The 24271-nt window shown below is 41.7% G+C and overlaps 1 protein-coding gene across 1 annotated transcript in view; it reads right to left on the bottom strand.

Annotated features, from left to right (window-relative positions):
• Desi2 (desumoylating isopeptidase 2) overlaps nt 1-21285 on the bottom strand; it is a 45897-nt gene extending 24612 nt beyond the window's left edge. The window contains exon 1 of the mRNA XM_041635324.1: nt 20997-21285. Within this exon, the coding sequence (XP_041491258.1) occupies nt 20997-21038 (42 nt within the window). The 5' untranslated portion in view covers nt 21039-21285. The remainder of the gene's footprint in view (nt 1-20996) is intronic.
• Between the last annotated feature and the right edge of the window lie 2986 nt (nt 21286-24271).

The following is a 24271-nucleotide window of genomic DNA, read 5'->3' as shown; positions in this document are numbered from 1 at the left end:
ACAGGATGTAAAAAAGTAGCACTTTTTTACTTCAACAGCAGCAGGAAAGAACTCAGTACATAGTCTGGTCACCACCTCTTCATACACAACAGCAGGACATTTCTGAAGAAACTGAGTTTTCATCACAAAATGAGTCAGAGTAAACAGATGCTTTTTCTTTGTGTGAGCATTTCCCTGAATATATTCATTACAGAAGGGCAAGCCCTTCCTTGGAGGTTTGGTCAGAGCGTGATGTCCTCCAAATGTTCTGCCCCTGTTCAGGCTTCCTTGATCTATTATTAGAGAACAAGCCTGGAGAGCTCACTCTTTACTTACAGGGGAGGCTGCCTGGGAAGACAGGAATTTAATTCAAGGTCAGCATGCTTCATCAAGTCCTGCCTCTGCTGCGCAGACAGCACGGATAAGGCCCTGTTTTTGAAATTTCCTGAGATAACTGTAAACAAGCTAGGAGAACTGAGCCTTTTACTGAATGATCAGTTGTGAAATTCTCCTACAGTGATTTATCATCACTAACTATTCATGCTGAAGTAACTAACACCCTTTCACAGGTAAGATTTGTAAAATTAGCAGTGGTGATTTCCAATGCTTCCCTAACGTGGTGCTTATTCCTTGTTGTCACTATTTTTGGTTCTTTTTTATGGAGTCAGTCTTGTTATGGACTCCAGGCAAGCCTCACATTCCTCGGATGCACTAGGTAGCCTAGGGAGCCTCTGGAGTGTTAGCATTATAAGTATGTACCACCAGGCCCAGTTCTTTTAATTACTATTATTATTATTATTATTATTATTTCAGACAGGGTCTATGTGTGGCTCTGGCTGTCCTAGAACTAACTCTAGACCAGACTGGCCTTAAACTCAGAGATCCACCTGCCTCTGCCTCCCAATGGATGGGAATAAAGGTGTATGCCACCACTGCTCAGCTACTTTTATTACTCCTATTATTTTATATATGCATGTGTCTCTGTGTGCAGTGTTTTTTTGTTTTTTTCTTTTATGGCATGTGTGTGGGTGCATGGTATATGAAGAGATCAGAGGCAGTGTGTTAAGATAGGAACTGAATTGAATCTGGAATTCACAAATGTGCCGAGGCTGACAAAGCAGCAGGGACCTGCCTGTCTCTGAGCCCCAACTACACATGCATGCCTGGCTTTTTTACATGGGTGCTGGAGATATAAAGTCAGGTCTTTGGGCTTCCATTGCAAGCAGTTCTTCCCCCCGCCCCTTCCCTTTTTATTTTTTTTTATTTTTATAATTTATTTATTTATTAAGGATTTCTGCCTCCTCCCCGCAACCGCTTCCCATTTCCCTCCCCCTTCCCCCGATCAAGTCCCCCTCCCTCATCTGCTCAAAGAGCAAATCAGGGTTCCCTGACCTGTGGGAAGCCCAAGGACTGCCCACCTCTATCCAGGTCTCGTAAGGTGAGCATCCAAACTGCCTAGGCTCCCACAAAGCCAGTACGTGCAGTAGGATCAAAAACCCAATGCGATTGTTCTTGAGTTCTCAGTATTCCTCATCGTCCGCTATGTTCAGCTAGTCCGGAATTATCCTATGCTTTTTCAGACCTAGGCCAGCTGGCCTTGGTGAGTTCCCGATAGAACATCCCCATTGTCTCAGTGTGTGGGTGCACCCCTCGTGGTCCTGAGTTCCTTGCTCGTGCAAGCCCAGGACCAGATGGTTTCAATGCAGAATTCTACCAGAACTTCCAAGAAGAACTAATACCTATACTCCTTAATGTATTTCACAATATAGAAACAGAAGAGTCATTGCCAAATTCCTTTTATGAAGCTACAGTTACCCTGATACCAAAACCACACAAAGACCCAACCAAGAAAGAGAATTACAGACCTATCTCACTCATGAACATCGACGCAAAAATTCTCAATAAAATACTGGCAAACCGTATCCAAGAACACATAAGAAAAATTATCCATTATGATCAAGTAGGCTTCATCCCAGGGATGCAGGGCTGGTTCAACATACGCAAATCTATCAATGTAATCCACCATATAAATAAACTGAAAGAAAAAACCATATGATCATTTCATTAGATGCTGAAAAAGCATTTGACAAAATTCAACACCCCTTTATGATAAAGGTCTTGGAGAGAATAGGGATACAAGGGTCCTACCTAAATATAATAAAAGCTATTTACAGCAAGCCAACAGCTAACATTAAATTAAACGGAGAAAAACTCAAAGCCATCCCACTAAAATCGTACTCTTCCCTTTTTAAAACAAGGTTTCCTTGTCTATGTGTATGTAGCCCGGTTAGTCTGGAACTTAAAGAGATTGGCCTGGCTCTGTCTGCTGAGTGCGGAGATTAAAGATGTGCACCACCACTGCCTGGCTTCACAGTTTTTTTTTTTTAACCATTATTTTTAAAAAATTATTTTGCTACCTCCAAAACTTATTTTATATAGCATCTAAAGCAAAATCTCCCTACAAAGTTCAGAGCTTCTTTTTTTTAAATTTATTTATTTATTATGGATTTCTGCCTCCTCCCCGCCTCCCATTTCCCTCCCCCTCCCCCGATCAAGTCCCCCTCCCTCATCAGCTCAAAGAGCAATCAGGGTTCCCTGACCTGTGGGAAGCCCAAGGACCGCCCACCTCCATCTAGGTCTAGTAAGGTGAGCATCCAAACTGCCTAGGCTCCCCCAAAGCCAGTACGTGCAGTAGGATCGAAAACCCACTGCCATTGTTCACAGAGCTTCTTAAACTTGCAAAATTCCTGCTTTTGTAGAACAGCAAGTATAATGTATCTGTTTAATTCCATTTTATAAACTAGAAACATTTTTTTCTAACAGAAAATATTATAAATATGCAAAATGAAATGACAGCCAAGAAAAAGCATCTATGAAAAACAAAACAAGCTGCTGAACTAGATTATGACTGAATGTTAGCAAGATTTCTGTTAATTTGTGTTGAATGTGTCTTTATTGATTTTGTTGTCTAAATAGTAACAGATGCCAAAAGTTTAAACATAACGTACACAAGGGAAAAATGGATTATCCAGGATATTTTATTCAAACAAAGTCTTAGAAGTTGGCTTTTTACTTGAACCAGGGAAGGCCACGTCTATTCCCAGGGTGTGAGCCCACCAGAGTTGAGTGGACTAAGAACACCTGCTCTGAGACAACTGTCAAAAGTGGGATGATGAGTTACATGTGACACCAGGGTCAGTCCTACAGACAAAACCCAGCAGAGAGGTGTGCTGTATACAAGGGAGGGATGAACCAGGACTCGGGGCAGATCAAGTAAGGAGGCTCCAGATTCAAGTTTATACAGTGCTGGCTTCACAACATGATCACCCAGGAATTATACTGGGGCGGGGGGAGGGTGGCAAACATTTTAATTTGAAACTTACAGTTTCCCTAGACGATCTTCTAGTTTGGAACATGGGGGACTTTCTTCTACTGTATTTGAATTGATCAAGTTAGAAAATGTATCCAAATATTACCACTAACAGAAATAGCAGAGAAGACTCTGGATTCTGTGAGGATTCAGCTGTTTGGCCTTCATTTGTTAGTGGATTTGGTAACTTTTTAAGGTATTCAATCTGTCTAAAAAAAAAAAAAAAGAAAGAAAGAAAGAAAGAGAAAAGGAAAGAAAGCTAATGTGGTGCTAATTCAAAATTCTGGAGCTTTGGTGTAAATATTGGCTTAATTATTCACTAATTCAAATTGGGGGGTGTATCTAAGTTCTCTGATTCTTGATGTCCATGTGTATATGATGAGGTAATAAACAGAATCTATCTTAGACTGCTGTGAGGGTTAAATGAATCAACACCATGTGTGTTCAGAAGAGTGCATGAGCCCTAGAAAACATTAGTGTCAGAAATAGAGAACTTGCCTCAAACCTGTACTACCAGTACACAGGAGAGTTTAAGGCTGTTGAGGCTACAAAGCCAGTCACAAACAAGGGGAAGGAGGATGATTAAGAAAAAAAAAAGGATAGTAATTTTTTCTATACTAAACATTTATCTACTAAAGAAAATGGACTATGATTTTTCAGCAGACAAGAAAGTGCATATGTAAACAAGTAGATTAGTTCTGGTTATCTGCCAATCTGTGAATTCTTAACAATTTTCATGATTCTTTCAGAGCTGAAGTCAAATTACCAGGGTGATGACTCACTAAATTGAAGAGAAAACAATGCTAGCGTTAATATAACTCTACTTTCAGACTCCTACAAGATTTATTTATATTCTGGAGCAGCACAGGGGTGAGTGCATGGGCTCTTGAAGGAGGGCTGTATTTTATAGGATGTTTGTATTTGTGAGGGCCATGAGAGGCCTAGAGACCCAAATCTCATTTTGGCACAAGATCTTTACTTCTTCTTTTTTTTAAAAAATATTTATTTATTTATTATGTATACAATACTCTGTTGGCATGTATGCCTGAAGGCCAGAAGAGGGCACCAGACCTCATTACAGATGGTTGTGAGCCACCATGTGGTTGCTGGGAATTGAACCCAGGACCTTTGGAAGAGCAGGCAATGCTCTTAACTGCTGAGCCATCTCTCCAGCCCCAAGATCTTTACTTCCTAATGTCCAAGGAAATGGTAAACACACAGACTAGGGCCACTGATGTACATTTTACCTCCTCTGACATTTATCTTATTTATTTATTCACATCTAGAAAACCTTTAAAAAAGCATCCCATAGTATTAACAAATGGAAAGGAAACAATGGGAAAGTTATGTAGGAAGACAATATATATAATTACTTAGGGCTCAATTTTGCTTCAATATAAAAACTGGCCTAAACACTATTTATTATTTTAAACTATTGTATACTCAAATAAATTGAGTTATTGACCACCTTCTCAGAGACCTTTCACTAAACTTCACTTTAGTTAATAACTTGTCTTATCAATTTAATAAACCCTTATGCTTCCAGTTTGAGATCAACAATGATAAGTGCTATTTCCCTGGTCTGGAACCTGAATACTTAATACAACCACCAACTTCTGCACACAACAGTGTCAAACAAGTGAGTAAGTGTAAAGCATGGCTGTTTTCCTCCAAATTTACAGCAAGTGTTTATGTAACATGTTGAGTGGGATGCTTGACTTGTTTCTCCCCCCAAAAAAGAGTGCTCAGGAAATAGAAAGTATATCATTTACTAAGTTTTAAATTCTCAAATAAACCACGAATAACGGAAACTACACAGTACTGTCTCTTATAAGCTGTTCTTGGTGATCAAAGCATTATTTTACAGTCATTACATAAAATCATTTCATTCTACTTATATAGCAGTCAATACTTAAAAGCCTTGAAGTTTAAAAGTACTATATTCCTATAAAGGATTAGCAAGCAACTTCTTGTAGTATTTTAAGCTTCTGAAAAACTTTTATATTTTTTTTTCTGATTTTGAGACTATATCTTAAACTGAAGATTCCTAGTCACTAGTGAATTCCTGAATTGGTTTCAGTGGGTTACACCAGCATTTTAAATGAACACCACACAGTAGTACTCATTGAAGACATGTGATAAGGTCCTATCTATCTATCTATCTATCTATCTATCGTCTTAATTACATGTGGGCACAGTGGTTATTATATAAAATGTATTTCTTAGTTGATTCTGGATAAATTTGAGAAACATTGTTCTAGAAGAGGCTTCTAAATTGTACCTCAGTTTAAACGTTATTTTACATTGTTTATATTGTTTTGAGATAGGTTCTCAACTCTGTAGCCCAGTCTAGCTCAGAACTCAGAATGTAGTGAGGGTTGGCTTCGAATTCATGGGTGAGCCAGAGCCTCTCAAGTACTGGGACTCCAGGTGTGAGCCGCCAAAGCAAGGTCCAGGTCAGCCAATGCTACACAAATAAACGTCTTCTAAAAAAAAAATAAAAATAAAAAATAAAAATAAAAACAACACCACCACATAACGGTTTTTATACAAGGAAAATAAAAGTGAATTAAGTCTGTTAAAAAAAACAACAACAAAGAAAAGAGCATACATCAGTTACAATTTGGTGTTAATAGAAACACAGGACAATTTTCTGAGAGGCCTTTCTAAAGTATACATTCACTTATTCTGTATGAAATAGGTAAACTGTAAGGCAGGTGAAGAGGTACAAGCCTTTAATCCCAGTTCTCAGGAGGCAGAGGCAGGCAGGTGGGTCTCTGAGTTTGATGCAGCTTTGTCAGCCAGAGATACCCAGAGAAATCCTGTGTAATCCAAGCATGGTTGACTTGGAGCTTGATATGCAGAAATCCCCATCTCAAACAACCAACCAACCAAAAGGTGGGGGTGGGGGGAGAGCAAAGAAAAAAAGAAAAAAGAAATGTAGACCATGTTAGGGAAATGAGTGGCTGTCAATACAGACCCCAGTTGTTATCCTCTCTCACACAACTCTACATCCTCACTGGCCCCCATGTTTCTATATGATCTTGAAATGTGTTCAACAACTTCAGAATTAGGAGGAGGTTTATTTATCACTCCTCCTAAAACATGAAATTATGGTGCGCCTTCAGGTACTACCACAAAAAAAAGAAACAGCTATGGCTTTCTATTGCTTGAACATCACACAATGTGCTCACTTTGTCATTAACTCAGTAACGGAGAAACACCATTATTAGTACTGTACTTAAATTCCAATTTGAAAAGCAGGCAAAACCAAGAAGGCATCTTTTTGGAAATTAGAATTTCAAATGTATGTGAGCCATACAACTTTCACATAATTCAGCCACACTAAGACCTGCTAGAGACAATAAACATGTTAGATCCTTCTCAATAGTTCTTTTTCACATTGTTGGACAATAAACTAGAAATCATAATTACCTTATAGTATTATGAGCTTTTCTCAGGCTAAGTTCCTCTTCCTTTAAAAAATACTATGTGTATGATGTGCAAGAGTGTACATGTAAAATGGTGTATGCGGAGGTCAGAGGATAATTTTTGGAAGTCAGTTCTCTTTTTCCTCTATGGGTTCTGGAGACTGAACTTAGGTTGACATGTGCATAGCACACTCAAGTGCATAGCAAGCACTTTCTATTAGGAGACACCATGACCATGGCAACTTTTAAAAAAAAAAAAACATTTACCTATAACTATTTTATGTGCACTGGTGTTTGTTGCATGTATGTCTTTGTGGTGGTGTCAGATTCCCTTGAACTGGAGTTACAGACAGTTGTGAGCTGCCATGTGGATGCAGGGAATTGAACCCAGGTCCTGTGGAAGAACAGCTAGTGATCTTAATCACTGAGTCATCCCTTGTGCCCCAGCAATAAAAAACATTTAATTGGGGCTTGCTAACAGTTTCAGAGAGTTCATTATCATCATGGTAAGAAGCATAGCAGCATGCAGACAGACATGGTGGTGGAGAGGTAGCTCAGAGTTCTACATCCAATTGGCAGGCAACAGAAGTGAACATCACACTAGACTTAGCTTGAGCACTTAGCCCTCAAAACCCACCTGCTAGTGATTAGTGATGAACTTCTTCCAACAAAAAGCCAAGCTACTCCCCAACAAGGCCATGCATCTTAATAGTGCCACTCCTTAGGAGCCTAGGAGGCCATTTTCTTTCAAACCACCACACTCACTGAACCATTTTATTCATTGAGAACATTATAATGCCTAATTAACCCTAATTTTGCACATGTATTATGGAGACTTTGAAGGTAGCGTCCAAAATAACAATCATACCTTTAGTACTTCAATTTGGTTAGCACTGTTCTTTCTCTGTAGTGTAACATTTCCTTAAATAAAGTGCAGTTAAGCTGCACTTTTAAGATTTTTTTTCCCAGGCAGCACTGGAGATTGAATATAGGGCCTCACGTTCTAGGCAAATGCTTTATCACTGAGCTATAGCTAAACTGCAGTTACTAAGTAACTGCTGAAGCAGATAAATGGTGGCTTACTTAGCTTACATAGACCTGCAAATGATAACACTACTAATAACAGCTAGCACTTTCTAGTGCTTATTAGGTGCCAGCTATCATTTTAAGCATTTTAGTCGACTCATGATCCTTGTAATAACTTCATGATGTGGACACTGCTGTGATTCCTGTTTTGGAGAGGAACACAGACACAGAAGTTGACTTCCCTGAGGCCACACAACCATAAAACCTAAGGATATGAACCATGTTGCCCAATTCTAGGCTATTTACAAAGATCTGTATTATACTACTCCTGATAAGATACCAGGCAGCAAGCTTGACTAAGAAGGAGATCAAATATAGTTACCTGTTGCTCCCTTCTCAGTTCTTCCTCTTAGACCAAATCAACAAAGATGATTGACGGCTTTCAGTTTCCCATCTGACAGACTGGGAAGACCCATCAAAACAACAGATAGCTGAGACGGTAGAAAAACAGCACCATCGCCTGTCTCCATCAGCATGCCTGCTTTACTCTTCTGTAAGCTTCAGGAGAAAGCCCAACAGCCCCCACTCCTTTTAATATAGTGTCTCACAGTACGGCATTGGCTGGTTGACTGGCCTGTGTCACAGAGATCCACCTGCATCTGCCTCATAAGTGCACGCCATATCTGCCTCCAACAAACCCTTTTAAGGAAGAAAAAGATCAGTTAAGATCTGGGCTCTGCCCTCAAGTTCTCTGCCTGTGGTAGTATCAATGTAACTGACTCCCATAAGCTCATAAGGAGAGGCACTACTATTAGGAGGTGTGGCCTTGCTGGAGGAAGGGTATTACTGTAGGGTTAGCTTTGAGGTCTTATATATGGTCAAGTCACACCCAGTGTCTCAGACCTCTTCCTGTCACCTGTGCAAGATATAGCACTTTGAATTTTCTCTCCATCACCATGTCCCACCATGATGATAATGGACTGAACCTCTGAACTGTTTAAATGTTTTCTTTATAAGAGCTATCATGGTCATGGTGTCTCTTCACAGCAATAAAAACTCTAAAGACAGCAGTACCAGGGACTGGGGCATTAGTGTGTTAGACCTTGACCATGCTTTTGTTGGAAAGTATATGGACCTTGGGGCTGTGGGTTAGGAAAGCAGTGGAATGCTTTAAGTGCTGTGTAATGGGCCTTATGAACAGGGACATGGAAGACAGTGGTGCTGAATGTGATTTAAACTGTTGCAGGGAGGGGAAGGCCGAATAAAGAGGTTTCAAAGAAGAATGTTAGTATGTGGTCTAGAGACTGGTCTAGTGAGATTTTGGTAAAGAATATGGATATTTTTTTGCCCCTGTCCAAAAAGTCTGCCTGAGGCTAACATGAAACATTAGGATTAATTCCATTGGCAGAGGAAATCTCAAAAGTCTAGGTTTTAGTGGTAACTCTAATGAAGATTTATAATGAAAAGGAGCAAGCTGAGCAGGGTAAATTACCTAATGTAAATTTGGAGGAGAAAGCAAACACTAGAAGTGGAACAGAGCTAAATTCTATGCTCAAGGAGATAATGGATTAAGAAATGGAATAAAGACCCTACCCACATGTGGTGGGGCACACCTTTAATCCCAGCACTCAAGGCATTGGCTGGCAGATCTCTGAGTTTGAGGCCAGCATAGTCTACAGAACAAGTTCAAGGACAGCCAAGTTTAGGCAGTGAAGGCAGCCATCGAAAACAGAAAGTTGGTGAAGATGTAACTGAAAGAGGGGCCATGTTCCAGCCCCAGCATAGGCAGTCCGTTACTCCATGCAATGGAAACAAAGAGGGTAATAACAGGCCAGTGGTAGTGGAAAGAGGAGAAAACATTTCCATTTTTTAAAAAATTCACCCTTCAGTGACATAAACTGTGAGGTCATCCTGGAAAGTGAGCTGAGAATAAGGAGTAGGAAAGAGGGTATGAAATACTGTAGCTGTCTTGGAGACTGGAAAAGTCAATTGACCAGAGGAAGGAGGAAGCACTGCCAGATAGCATGAAGGGCCCTCTTGGGATATGTGGTCACAACTTCTAAGTGAGATCAGTCTGAGTGGTTGGTTGTGTTTCTCTCTAACCACACTCAGCTTCTGAGGTGTGGAGGAGATACAATTATTTGAATTGGAGCAGTCAAAAGTGTGGCAGGGAGTGACTGATGAAAGACTGGAATTTAACCCCAGACTGTGGGGTAGAATGAATGATTTAAAGGAACTAGCTCATGAGACTGTGGAGACCAGCAAGTCCGGGACCTAGGGCAGCAACATAAAACACTACCATGGCCTAGTCAGGGGGACAAAAATAACCATCACACAAAAACAGTTTAGGATATATCTTATTACTTTATTATCATTATCAATTGGTTACTGTCCATTCATGAAAGTTACAAAGAACACTGTGGAAACTGAAGTTCAGAGAGGAAATGTGAGAACAGGACAGAGAAACACAGTCCTTTCCTTTTTCAGTGCAAAGGATAGTCAAGGCTTGCACATGTTAGGCAGATGCCCAAAGTCAGTGGTTCTCAACCTGTGGGTCATGACCCCTTTGGGGGTTGCATATCAGATACCCTGCATATAGGATATTTATATTACGATTTATAACAGTAGCAATGAAAATTTTATGGTTGGGGGTCACCACATGAGGTACCGTATTAAAGGGTTGCAGTATTAGGAAGGCGAGAACCACTGTTAAGACTATCCCTAGCCTTATAAGGAGAAAACATGCTGGATGAGAGTAGAGCTGAAGTGTTAAGAGTGCTTAGTCTTAGTTACGTCTATGCTCTTCTACCACTTACGTTCTGGGCAGGTTTTTCTCTTTTCTCTCTCCTTCCCCTTTGATTTCCTTTGTTATTAAGAGGTATCATGTGACTTCCTTTCTCCTTATAATATCTGGTAAACAAAACCCCTTAAATATTTTAGTTCTTTTAATAAGAAAAATCAATGTCCTATATCTATCAATTCTCTCCCTCCTCAAATCATTAAATATTACTACACTTAAAATTTCATTTTTTACGATCTTCTTCAATTAGCTTATGGCCATGTTAATAAGGGTATAGATTATTTCATAAACAGTTTGAAACAAGTGGTACCCTACTTGAGGATAAGCATACAGATTATTTCTAAAACTTTCATTTCTGTTGCTGTGACTAATACCCTGACACGAAGCACCTCATAGAGGAAAGGGTTTATTTATTTAGCTTACAATCCCAGGTTCAGGGAAGTCAAGGCAGGAACTCACACACATCTACAGTCAGAAGCAGAGGAAACACATGGATAATCTGCTTGCTCTCATCTAGCTTTAATTTATATTGCTAAGGACCACCAGAAGGGGAACAGTGTCACCCTACAATTCTATCTTTCAAATTCAACTGACAAACAAGATAATCTCTACAGACATGCTCACAAGACAAACTGATCTAGAAAATTAATTCCTCCTAGCTGAGGCTCTCTTCTCAGTTGACTACAGGTTATGGCAAGCTAAAAGATTTTAATTAAAAAATTAAAATTAAAAAAAATTAAAGCTGGGTGTGGTGGCACATGCCACCACATGCAACCCATCATGCAACACACACACATTAAAAAATAGATAAAGATGCAGAAAAGGCATGTGTGAAGACAGCAGGAGCTGGAGACTAGTGCCTTTTAAGAGAAACTTTGCACTATGTAATGACGCAATAGGAAAGGTTTATAATAATAACAGTGATAATAATAAACAACCTCTGCCTATTGAAGATTATTGTGAAAAATGCAAATTCAATAGAAGAGAGTCTGAACTGAGAATGAGGAAGAGGTTTCCTGATCAAAATCAAGAAAATAGCTGCCTCAGGCTGAACTGTGGTAGAAGGGGCCCAGGCTATACCTGAAACTTGGCGTCATTATCTACTAGTTCTGTAGGCATGTAAAAATAAGAAAGCAATATGAGACTAGTATCATGGTTTCAGAAAGCCCCGAGGCCTGGCAATTGTGTGGCAGGGTTGGAGTCTCTGCAAGGCCCCGAGAGGTCACAGTATCAAAGCTGTGAAGGTGGAGCTAGTTCCAATAGAGATCCCTAGACAATGGGATGGCCACCAAAGAAAGCTGCAGGCAGAGTATAGCTGGCCCAAGAGAAAAAGGTCATATAAGCTGTAGGCAGAACTGGAAGGAAGGGACTACTCAAGGTTGTTAAACCCAGATTGCTTTAGTTACTTCTCTATTGTGTGATAAAACAGCATGACCAAGGCAACTTATAGAAGAAAGCATTTATTTTGGGTTTATGGTTCCAGGGGATAAGACTCCATCTCCATCACTGTGGGAAAGCGTGGCAGCAGGCAGGCATGGTGACTGGAGCTCCTGAGAATTCACATCTTGAACCTTAAGCTGGAAACAGGGAGAGCAAACTGGAAATGGCATGTGGCTTTTGTAACTTCAAAGCCTGCCCCCAGTGACATACTTCCTCCAGCAACATCACTTTCTAATCCTGCCCAAACAGTGCCACAGAAGGGGACTACGTATTCAAATAACTAAGATTATGGAGGGGCATCTATCATTGAAACCACCACATTCCACTCCCTAGGCCCCCATAGGCTCATGGCCATTTCATAATGCAAAAGATACTTAGTTCAACTTCAAAAGTCCCCTTAGTCTTTTAGTCTCAACACTGCTTAAGTCTAGTCTCTTCTCAGACTCCAGATAATCTCTTAATTGTAAAATCAAAAAGCAAATTACATACTTCCAAAATACAATGGCACAGAATATACATTACTATTCCGAAAGGGAGGGATCATGACACAGTGAGAAATACTGACCAAAGGAAGACCAACCGAAACCCAGCAGGCCAAACTCCAAGTCCTGCAGCTCCATGCCTGATGTCAAAGGGTTTACATTACTTTGCCCTTCCAGATTTGCCACTTGTAACTCTAAGAAAAGATGTTCATGGCTCTGGCAGCTCCAAAATCTGGGGATCTCCAACACAACATAGCTCCACTTCCACAGCTTCAAACAAACAGAACATCTTTGTCACATACTGCCTGACCTCACTGACCTTTCAAACTGTGGAGGAAGAGTCCAGTATCGTGCCATTTATCTTTCATTACTCTAAAAGCAGTACCACAGGGACGACACTGCCAAGTGTGGCATTGGTTTGGGATAGCTAATTTGTCCCTTAAAATGCAGAAGTTTTCGTTATCCTTTCTAGGAGCAGAAAATTGCTTATGCATTTTTATTTTACAAGTTGGTACCCCTCCCTTCAATTCAATCAATGCAGATCAGGTATTAACCCCCTTATCTCCTTCATCACATGCTGAAACATTAAGTCTCGCTGGTGCTTTTTTTTCCTCTTCAAGAGTATGTTTTGTATTTCTTTTTACTCAGTTGCTTTTTTTCACTGTAGATTTGCTTAAGAGTAATTACTAATAACTGCATGACAAAGTCAATATTAGGCTATCTTGAATGCTCCTCTGCCAAAGAAATTAGTCCATTGCTTTTAAATTTAACCTCACGTAAGTTTTTAGGACATGGGCAGAAAGCAGTCCTCCCACCACCATCCCCCAAAATAGCACAGGAATGATTATTTACACTGTTCCCTTCTGAAACTTATTGAGCTGGACCTCCATAGTCTGCATAGCTCTATGCACTACCTTCCAGGTTCCTACCAGGATGACCTGGTAAGCCTTGCTTACAGCATTCTATTCTATGGCTTATCTAGTACAATGTCCAAAAGTCTTCCTCATTCCACCCAGACTCCACATTGTCAGGTTCTTTGCAGTACTAGCCCATCCCCTGGCACCAAATTCTGTTCTATACTAGATACTTTTCTATTGCTGTGATAGAATGCCACGACCAAGGTAACTTATAGAAAGGTTTATTTGAGCTTATGGTTCTAGAGGAATAAGAGTGTATTACCATCACGGGGGGGAGGGGGGGGGAGTTTGGTAGCAGGCAGGATGGATGGCAGGAACAGCTGAAAGTTCATTATCTAAAACTGTAAGCAGCAAGCACATTCAATCTGCCATGAGGCTTAAAACTCTTGAAGCCCACCTCCACTGACATACTTCTTCTAACTATACCACACCTCTTATACATTCCAAAACAACATCACCAACTGGGGACCAAGTATTCAAATGCCCCAAAATATGGGGGAGGGGATCATCTCAATCAAGCCACTATATGATGCCAGCAGATCTCCAGACACTGAACAGAGCCTCAGGGCTTGGTGTTTGGTTTCAGTATTGCTTTAGCCTGATCTTTCCTTGCTGTGCTCCATTCTTTCCTTTTGGAAAGGGATTTTTTTTTTTTTAACTCTGTACCACTGTTTATTGGAAGTATAAGTATATAGCTTGTTCTTTAACTTTGTGGGGGATCACAAAATAATCAAAAGTCTCGGAAAAGACTTTGGAATTTTTTGGGGGGGGGGGCGGGGAAAGGGTTTCTCTGTGTAACAAGAGCCCTAGCTGTCCTTTAACTCAATTTGTAGACCAGGCTAGCCTCAGACTAACAGAGATCCACCTGTCTCTGCCTCCCAAGTGTAGTGACATTCCATTGTATTTTAATAAAGCTTGCCTGAAGATAAGAGAGTAAAACAGTCACCCTGGTCAGTCTTACAGACCAGGCAATAGTGACATATACTTTTAATCCCAGTAGCCACACTAATTTGCCACTGAAACTGGGTGGTAGTGCAAGCCTTTAATTCCAGCAGTAGAGAGGAATATAAGACAGGAGGAGATAGCTCTCACACACAGTCTCATTCTGAGAATTCTGGAAGCAGGATTGCCAATTTGGACTGACGTAGAGATAAGAGCCAATGGCTGACTGCTTTGCTTTTCTGATCTTCAAGTTGAACCCTAATATATCTCTGGGTTTTTATTAATTGTGCTACACCCAGGTGCTGGTATTAAAGGCATGAGCTACTACACCAGGTTCGAGACTTTAGAATTTTTTTTAACAGTTTTGAAATTTAAGACTACGGGACATGTGAAATCAGAATGAATGCATTTTGCATTAAGGTGGGCATGAGCCTATGGGTTCCACGAGTAGAAAGCTATGACATATGTTTGGGTGTCATGTTGACAAAAAGTAGACTTGTAATAGTTAATCTTGATTATCAAAACTTGAGAGTATTTTGAATCAGCTAGGAGCTACACCTCTGGGCACATCTTTGAAGGCATTTCCAGAGAGGTTGAAGTAAGGAAGGAAGACCCACTCTAAAGTGGGCAGAATCATTCCTTGGGCTGAGCTCTTGGACCAAGTCAAAAGAAGTGGAACACCAGTATTCACTCTCTCTACTTTCTGAAAATGAAATGTGACCAGACACTCACATCGTTGCCACCATGCCTGGGACTGTATCTTCAGTGAGCCAAAATAAATCCTTCTCTAACATTGCTTTTGTTAGGAATTTTAAACTGCAATGGGAAAACTAACTAATAAAAGACCCCTACACCTTCAGTCACTAATATGCTTGCATCTAATTGACATCTGAGTATTTCCCAACCATAAAAGATTTCCACACTTAACTGTTAGTATGCTTCAAATTTTCTATTTTTAGTCACTAAGTTAACAGTTACTCTATGCAAAGTCAAGGAACTGCTAAGAGGAAACACTGATCATTGGCGGGAGGATTATAATTGTATCTTTTATTGACGCTGTGGCAGGTGCAATGACTTCACACAATAACCACAACCGAATGCCTAGAATCTGTGACTATATAATATGGCAGAAGACTATAGATGTAACTAAAAGTCTTAACTTTAAAATAGTTAAGTGACTGAAATATCTGCCTGAGTTCCCACTTAGTGAGATGAGCCTTTAAAAGACATAGCAACTTAAAGAGGAAAGGCCCAGAAGACAAAGGCATTAAGATCAGGAATTCAGGGCAAGCATGGTCAACATAAGATTCTGTCTCAAAATCAACAAACTAAACAACAGAACAACCAAACACAAGTACACACTGAAAAATGAATTAATCTAATCTGAAAAATTTTAAAACGTTAAAAAAGTTGGGGACAGCAGGGTGGCTCGGTTGATCAAGTGGCTGCCTTGCAAACATGAGTCTCTGAGTTCAATCTCCAGAATTTATGTTCTGGGGAAAAAACCCAAAATGATGACCAAAAACAAAGCTTCTGGGCATGGCAGCACTCACCTTTAACCCTAACACTCTTGAGGCGGAGGAAGGAGGATCTTTGAGTTCCAGGACAGCCAACGCTACATAGTGAGGGACTCTTATTCCCCACCCCCCTAAAAAGTCCAGCACGATAGTATTTGTTTTGTTTTTAAATATTTATTTATATGTGCATTGGTGTTTTGCCTGCGTGTATGTGTGTGTGAGGTTGTCAGATACCCTGGAACTGGAGTCACAGACAGTTGTGAGCGGCCATGTGGGTGCTGGGAATTGAACCTGGGTCCTCTGGAGGAGCAGTCAGTGCTCTTAATTGTGAAGTCATCTCTCCAGCCCCAAGCATGATAGTATTTGTAATATCTGCACAGGACAGGCAGAAACAGGTGGATTCCTGGGGCTCAAAAGCTCGCCAATTTAGCAACTGGGTGAGTTCTAGGCCAGTTAGAAACCCATCAGAAATAAAAAAAAAAAAAAAAAAAAAGGTGGACAGCACCCAAGAAACACCTGAGGTTGTTTGATTTCCACACATGGACAAATAATTCAGAAAGTCAAATGTGTAACCGACACCCTAATTAAATTACGACTATCTACAACTTGCCTATAAAGACTAGAAAGCCAGTGGATCCACTTATTCAGGTTCAGTATAGTTTTATGTGAGCCAATTCTGAACACTCTCTGGAGGGAAAGAGGGTAGCTCTGCCAAAGCTTTTCCTTTCTGCTAGAGTGTGGGTGCAAGTAGAACCCTCCCTGCATCCCACTACATCTTACTTCCACATTCTGTTCTATGATGACACCAAATTTAGTACTATGGCAGTGATTTTGCAACTCTGAGGACACAAAGACAAATGCCAGCAAGCTGAGCACAGAAGAGTAGGAGGTTGCAAAATCTTAATGACATGACTGTGCTGCTGAACTATCTCAGGGGCTTTTTAATCTCTGGATTTAAGACATTATCTTGCCAATTTAAGCTACTGATTGTCAAGTTCTGTTACTTTCACACAGATCAACCAAAACTAAGAGCAGGACCAGGCCAGGTGACTGACTGAAGAAGGGTTTATAAAAAAGAGAGATTTAGGTTTACTTCCAAATTTTTGATTTGAGACACTGAGTAGAGTACTGGCTATCAAAAGTGGCAGTGGTGGGATTTGGCAGGGGTACGGTTGTACACGAAGGGAGAGGGAAGCATAGAAGAGGCAAAGAAAGGAAGGGCAAAGTCTGCTACTATATATATGGACTCAGACTGTATGGAGATGGTACAGTGAAGAGTGTACTCAGTATATAATAAATGAGTGTACATGGATGTCATTTTAAAAGTCTTAATTAAGCCAAGTGGTGGTGGCACACGCCTTTAATCCCAGCACTCAGGAGGCAGAGGCAGGCAGCTCTCTGTTGAGTTCGAGGCCAGCCTGGTCTACAAGAGCCAGTTCCAGGACAGGAACCAAAAGCTACGGAGAAACCCTGTCTCGAAAATAAAAAAAAAAAAAAGAAACCCTGTCTCAAACAACAACAAGCCAAAAAAGCCTGAACTAAATCAACAAATGTATGAAAGAAAAGTCAGGCTTTATCATACTTGCTCCTCTCTTGGAGGAGCTTGTGAATCAGGCCAAATAAAAATGCCTTAACTGGAAGACTTCTAGGATGTTTCTTTCCTATTTTTTGTTGTTGTCATTTTGTTTTGATTTTTATTTCTTTTTTCTTAGTTTAGAAACACTAAGACTGTGTTTCTCTGGGTAGCCCTGGCTGTCCTGGAACTCAGATATCCACCTGCTTCTCGCTCCTGAGTGCTGGGATTAATGGCATGCGCCACCATTGCCAGGCTTCTTTTCTGTTTTTTAAAGGTACTATTTTTTAAAAGGAAGAAACTTGTATATAGGATGAATTGATAAACACAAACACTTGCAAATTTTAATTTTTAAGAAATTCCTTAGTAGCTAACATAGCCTGAAATACAGAAATTTTGGAGCTATTAAAAATAAAGATTAAGTTAAAGCAAATATAACAGACTTATTCCAGTAATGGAAAGAAATCTGATTTGCCTGACTTTCTATAAATACAGATAAATTAGGGATATATGAATAATCCATTCTCAAGTTTCAGAGAATTACACCTGGCCCTATTTAATTGGTAGTAGGTTGCCCCAAAGTATACAGAAAACTATAATCACCAAAAGAAAATAAGTAACAATTTAGCATAAGCTCTTGAGGACCATATTAGTCCTCCACAAAAAGAAAGGCAGCATGCAACCCTGCTCATTATTTACATATATGTGGTAGGTGTAGAAAAGGAGGAAGGATATACAGCCATCCAATCTAGTGAACAGGAAAAATGGTCACAGCTGAAGCAGGTGACAAAGAGATACAAGGATACATGGCAACTGATCAATGGTTGCAACAGGAAAACCCAGTGGTTGATTTTGGAAGAGTTGATATACCAAACTTATAAACAAACACAATTATCATCAAAGGCATCTACAAAAAACAGAAATTATAACCAAAGATAAAAGGAATTTACCCTGAACATCAAGCAAAACACATCAAAAAGTAAAACTGATATGAGAAAAATGTACACCTTAATCCACTTGGCTTTGTGGTAAAGTCTGTGATCACATCGATCCCCTCGAGGAAAACAAGTGTTTTCCCTGGCTCACAGAGTCCTCACAATCCTTCCCTCACTCCAGTTGTTTTCTTTCAAGCATCCTACCTTCCAGCTAAAAGTTCCCAGGTCAGCCTGTGCTTCCCTATTCTTGTCCTTTTCATGCTGACTGATCCGACCACTGCCTCTAGTTCACCCCTTTTTCTCTTTCAGCATTTCCTAATTCTACAGCTACAAAACTATCTCCTTTGCACCCTCTTCTGCTCTTAGTAAAATAATGCTCATCTGCTTCAAATGATAACCCTTCTTGTGTCTTCCTTATGCTATCCCAAATTCCTTAGAGCAGAGAGGTAACAGATCCCATCTGTGGATTCTACAGGGTCAAAATTAAGTAACGGTAAGTTTCCGAATTAGTGATATAAGCAGTCATAGATCAAAATTCCTCAAAAGAACATACAAGGGCAAGTTTCTTTTTTTTTTTTTTTTTTTTTTTTTTGGTTTTTTGAGACAGGGTTTCTCTGTGGCTTTGGAGCCTGTCCTGGAACTAGCTCTGTAGACCAGGCTGGTCTCGAACTCACAGATATCCGCCTGCCTCTGCCTCCTGAGTGCTGGGATTAAAGGCGTGCGCCACCATCGCCCGGCCCAAGGACAAGTTTCTAAAACATTTTTATTCAAATGCTTCTCTTCCTCTTGATGAAATAAAGCAACATGTAAGAAATAATTAAGGGACTCATTCAGCAGAGACAATACTGAATCAAGACTGTCATCTAGAAATTCTAGACCCTGCTTTTAGTCACCTGGGAAGGTCACTCACTCTTTTTTTCTGTCTGCTTTCTCTGCAACTAGAGATAGGAGCAATAATTTTTTTTAATTGCTTCATATTTTATCATCACTTAAAACACTCTTCCCCTAAGAAACATAGTTTGAGTATCTTCCCTAGCCCTCACTAACTAGTAACAATTTTCCCAATTCACAGAACACACACACTATGTCATGTAATGCATTTTCAATTTAAAAAGCAAAACTCTATAACCATGGCCACTGTATACTCCTAATTTATTAAAAATAGAGATGATACCTCAATATATATTCTCCAGAGTCAAACATATCCAGAAGGAGAGTATATAATAGTTTCCATCAATTAAAAAAAATTCAGAGTCTGATAGGCAGAAGGCACTGAAATAATAAAAGTGCAATATTAAGTGTGAAGAAAGGATTCCCATGGAATGGAACACAAAAAGCTTAAATCCAGAGAATAATTTCTTAACCAGTAGTGTAGGCTATTAGTCATATGCTCTTCTAGAATCTCTTGTTATTCAACTTTTTCAATCATGATTCACTTTTCCTCGTCTATTAACCCACCTCTTTCATCTCCAGACTTACACTGGAACCTCCTAGAAGCCTCACTTGTAGTTACAGGCTGTCAATGCTGACTCCTAGATATGGCATGAGGCATCCCTAGCTATCAATAGTTCCCTTTTCATTAAAAAACGTGTATAAACAACACAAAGAGCTTAGAGCTGTAAATAAGAACCAAGACTCCCTACTGCCGAATTTCTTTCAGTATTTTTTAAGCCAACAGAAATAATGACGGAGAATTTCTCATCTGTCAATGCACATACAAAAAATTTCAGGCTTTTCAAGCTAAGGTAATCCTCCACAAAACAAAAAACAAAAAAAATGAAGTCACCAAAGGCAAGGGAACAAACCCAAACTTGCATCTCACTGTGGCGACCATTCTATGGGTATTGCAAGTGCAACCACGGGGGGCCAGTCTTTGGCCCCTGCTCTGGGGGTCTACAGTTCTTCAAAGTTAGACGACACAATAAACAGGGCTTCCCTTCCCTCTCTAGTGGTCATGTCATCCACCTGTTGCGTCACCTGCAAAGTGGTCTCTAGAATCTTAGCCCAGGAGCACCTCTGTGGTCTCTAAATAATTCAACCGGGCTATTTTCTAGATAAATTTTAGCTTCATTCATTTTAATGAGGCGGCCTCGGAGGCGAGGGTGTGCTGGCTCCGGTTCACCTTTGGGGAGACGCTAGCGTCCGCGTCGCAGCTGTGACTTTCTAGACTCGAGGGGCTTGGGAGCTGGTGGGAGACTTGAGCACTTGGAGGCGGCCAAGGGTCAGCAGGAGCAGGGCAGAGGGGGCAAGCGGGCAGCTCGGAGGCCAGGCGGTGGCGCGGAGGTCGCACGGCGACGGAAGCCTCGGAGGGGACACGGCTCACCCGCCCAGGGGTCGGGCCCACAGTCAGGGGAGCCCGAGCTCGGAGGAGGGTCGTGCCCCAGCCCTCCCTCGGGCCGACTGGGCTTCTCCCGGAGGCGCGCCGGCCAGTCTGGGGATTAGAAGACAGCGCGACGGTCCCCTCCCCCCACCCCCGGAGAACTAAGCCGGAGGCGGGGACGCCAGGCAGGAAGGGGCCGGGGTCCCAGCCTGTCCCAGCGGGCCGGTCGGCCGGCTCGCACGGGCCGCCAGGGGCCGCACTCACCATGTCGTACACGTTGAGCACCACTAACTGGTTAGCCCCCATCCTCCTCCCCGCGGCCGCCGCCTCGTCCTCCAGCCGCTCGGTCTCCGCGGGGCGGAGGCCGCTGCCACCCCCGCGGGCGCTTCTGGCAGGGCACGAGCCGGGCACTAAGCGTCCAGCCCGGCCCGCCGCAGCCGGGGCGGAAGCATCCGGCAGCCGGGGACGCTCCCGAGAGCCGCTGACGGAGACCTGTGTGAGGACCGGGCCGGACCGGTGGAGAGCCCGCTCCGGCTCAGGCGCCTCCCCTCGGCCGCAGACACGTGGGGGAAGGCGGAGCCTGGGCGAGGGGCGGGCTCCAGGAGCTCTGGAGGCGGGGCCCGCCCGGCACCGGGGTTGAGCCCGCCTGCGCGCTGGCTCTCTCCGCTGCCGCTCCTCGAGACCTAAAATGGCGGCAGGCTGGGCGCCTCTTCGCCTCGTAGGCGCGAGGTTGCAGGAAGACTACACTTCCCAGAATGCAGCGCGTAATATCTCGTTCCCTATTGGACGTATAGGCTTAACTACATCTCCCAGGATGCTCCAGGAACACACCCCCCCCCCCCCCCCCCCCCCCCCCCCCGTCTTGCGTCTCCCAGGGAGACTACAGCTCCCAGCGTGCCGTTCTATAGTTCTGTCCGCGGAACCTTGACTGTTCGTCCTTGGCGAGCGAAAAAGTCGAATACCTTGTATCTTTCAGCGCTACGTCTGGTGCTGGTAGAGTGAGTGGTAGAGTGAGACGTGAATCCGACGGAATGTGAAGAAGTGATGACTAAGTTTTCCAAAACCTTTCTAATTTTTAATTTTTTTGCAAGTATAGGAGTGAGGAAATGAAGGAAGGTTACTGTTGTAAGGTAGGGTGTAAGAAACACCCAGTTTACCCTCAATATGGAATTCACGTTTTCTGTGAGTATCCTGCTCACGTGGGAAGAGTGTAGCAATTCATAGATCAGCTCAGTCATAGGACACAGAAAGCGTTTGTGCACCCATTCAGCAAGCAAATATTTGTGTGTGTGTGTGTGTGTGTGTGTGTGTGTTCCTGCTATAAGCCATTCAATCGGGTAGACCGAGGAATGCCAGGTCCTGAGGTTTCAGTTTATGATTGAGATTGAATATCTATTTCAGATTTGTGTGTGTGTGTATGTGTGTGTGTGTGTGTGTGTGTGTGTGTGTGTGTGAGAGAGAGAGAGAGAGAGAGAGAGAGAGAGAGAGAGAGAGAGAGAGAGAGAGAGATGGGGGAGGGAGGGAGAGAGAGTGAGAAGAAGGTAGGTAGGTCTGCAGGTGCCTAAGGAAGCATACAGGCCTTTGATGTTCTTTGGAACTGAAGTTATAGGCAGTTGTAAGTTACTTGATCCGGGTGCCAGGAACCAGACTCAAGTCCTGTGGAAGAGCAGCAAGGACTCTTCGTGGGTGTTCCCTCTCTCCCACCCCTGAGATGGATTTTTAAGTGAAGACTTGGTAGTAGGGTTTGGGTCAAAGGGTGAGATGAGTGTGTGAAAAAAAAAAAGAAAGAAAGAAAGATCGCTTGAGTTTCTGTGTGGAAGAGGAAATGGAAACATGAAAGTTAACGTGGTAGACTGTAAAAATAGCGTCTCAAATTACACATAAGCTTTGATGTGTCTCTCTACTGACTCCAGCAAGCCTTGACTTGCTTTGGTCAATGAGACCTTGACAAATATAATGCAAGAGAGTTGAAAAGCACTTTGGATTTCATTCTTGGCTTCTTTCTTCTCTTGAGAGTCTAGCGTTATATGAACAAGTTTGGACATTGAATTTGTTGCAGGGGTTGAAGGTGGTTTCAGATTTTTCAGATAGGTTCCAGATTTTTGACAGACATTTGGATAGATAATATGCTATTTGATAATATATGAAACTTTGGAGGGGAAACAGGTTGGGAAGAGGGTAATCGAGTTGTTGTTAGATCATGTGATACTTTAAATGCCTTTTACATGCGCTTGGGAAATTGAGTAGGCATTTACATAAATGAAATGGAGTCATAACCATTAAACTGACTAAAATAGACATCCAAGTAGACTTTAAAGCCTAGAGACTGGTTGGATAGCCTATATTCTACTTAGCATCTCCGTCACCGACTCTGACCAAAAGCAGCTTAGGAGAAGAAAGGGTTTGTGGGTCACAGTGCATCACTGAGGGAAGTCAGGTTAGGGCAGGAACTTAAAGCAAAAACCTTGAAGGAACACTGCTTGCTGGCTCATTTGCGGGCTTATGCTCAGCTAGCTTTTTTATACAACTCAAGACCACCTGCCCATGGCAAGACCACCTGCCCAAGTAATGGTACCTCATGTAGTGTGGGTTGGGCCCTCTTATATCAATTAAGGCAATCAAGACAATACCCACAAGTCAGTCTGGTCAAGGTAATCCTTTAATTGGGATTCCTTTCTCATATGACTCTAGGCTATGTCAAATTAAAAGTTGACTAGGAAGCCCAGAAAAAGTTACAGGTAGAAAATATTAAATGGGGAGGGGGATGGGAGGACAGGGTACAGGAAGGAATCTGGAGAGGGATAACTAACATTAATGGCCTTTTAAAAAATCTTATGGGAATTTACTATTGTAGAAGTTTCCTAAAATATATACACACAGGAAAGGAATTTAAATGGAGTCATCATATAATGGGAGAGAGAATGCCCGAACTAGATATCTTAAGCCACCAAGTAAAGCCTCCCAATGCCTAAAATGGGTTTCGTCTTGTTGAGTTGTTGGCCAACAAGGGTCCTATAGACCCCTTCCTCCAATATCACAAAATAGTCAAAGCTATTGGATACTCTCTATAACTGACAGTAAGGCCTTATGGCTAAAGGTACCATTTATGCCATCAAACATGGAGAAATTGATCTGTTGCCCAACTACAAGTTTCACTCCTACTGACTAGTGTTCGTAGTACTGTAAGGTATTTTTCATGACACCAGAGGAAAAGGTAATCAATATCACCCGCTACAAACCCAGTTGCTACAACAGCAATGTGCCTGCAAAATATATAATGTAATAGTGGCACAATTGTTATAGGAGTATCCAACCCGTGTGTGTGTATATGTGTGTGTGTGTGTAAGACCTACTCTGTGAATGGGAACTCAACCCCAAAACTGCTAAAGCAGCTAAGAACCTGTAGCTTGATAGGTCATGAACCCTAGGAAAAACTTACTATTATTTTTCAAAGGAGCATAACAATAAAATGACTCCTAATAACTTACTGCTATATTCATAGATCAGTGGTTCACTCAGCCCCCATTGAGAAGCTTCTT

Source organism: Microtus oregoni, unplaced genomic scaffold (genome assembly GCF_018167655.1).
Source record: "Microtus oregoni isolate MIOR12 unplaced genomic scaffold, Mior012 000047F_ref0000412, whole genome shotgun sequence".
In the NCBI taxonomy this organism is placed as follows: domain Eukaryota; kingdom Metazoa; phylum Chordata; class Mammalia; order Rodentia; family Cricetidae; genus Microtus; species Microtus oregoni.
Note: the sequence above shows the minus strand (reverse complement) of the source record. Positions and strands in the feature narration are given on the sequence as shown.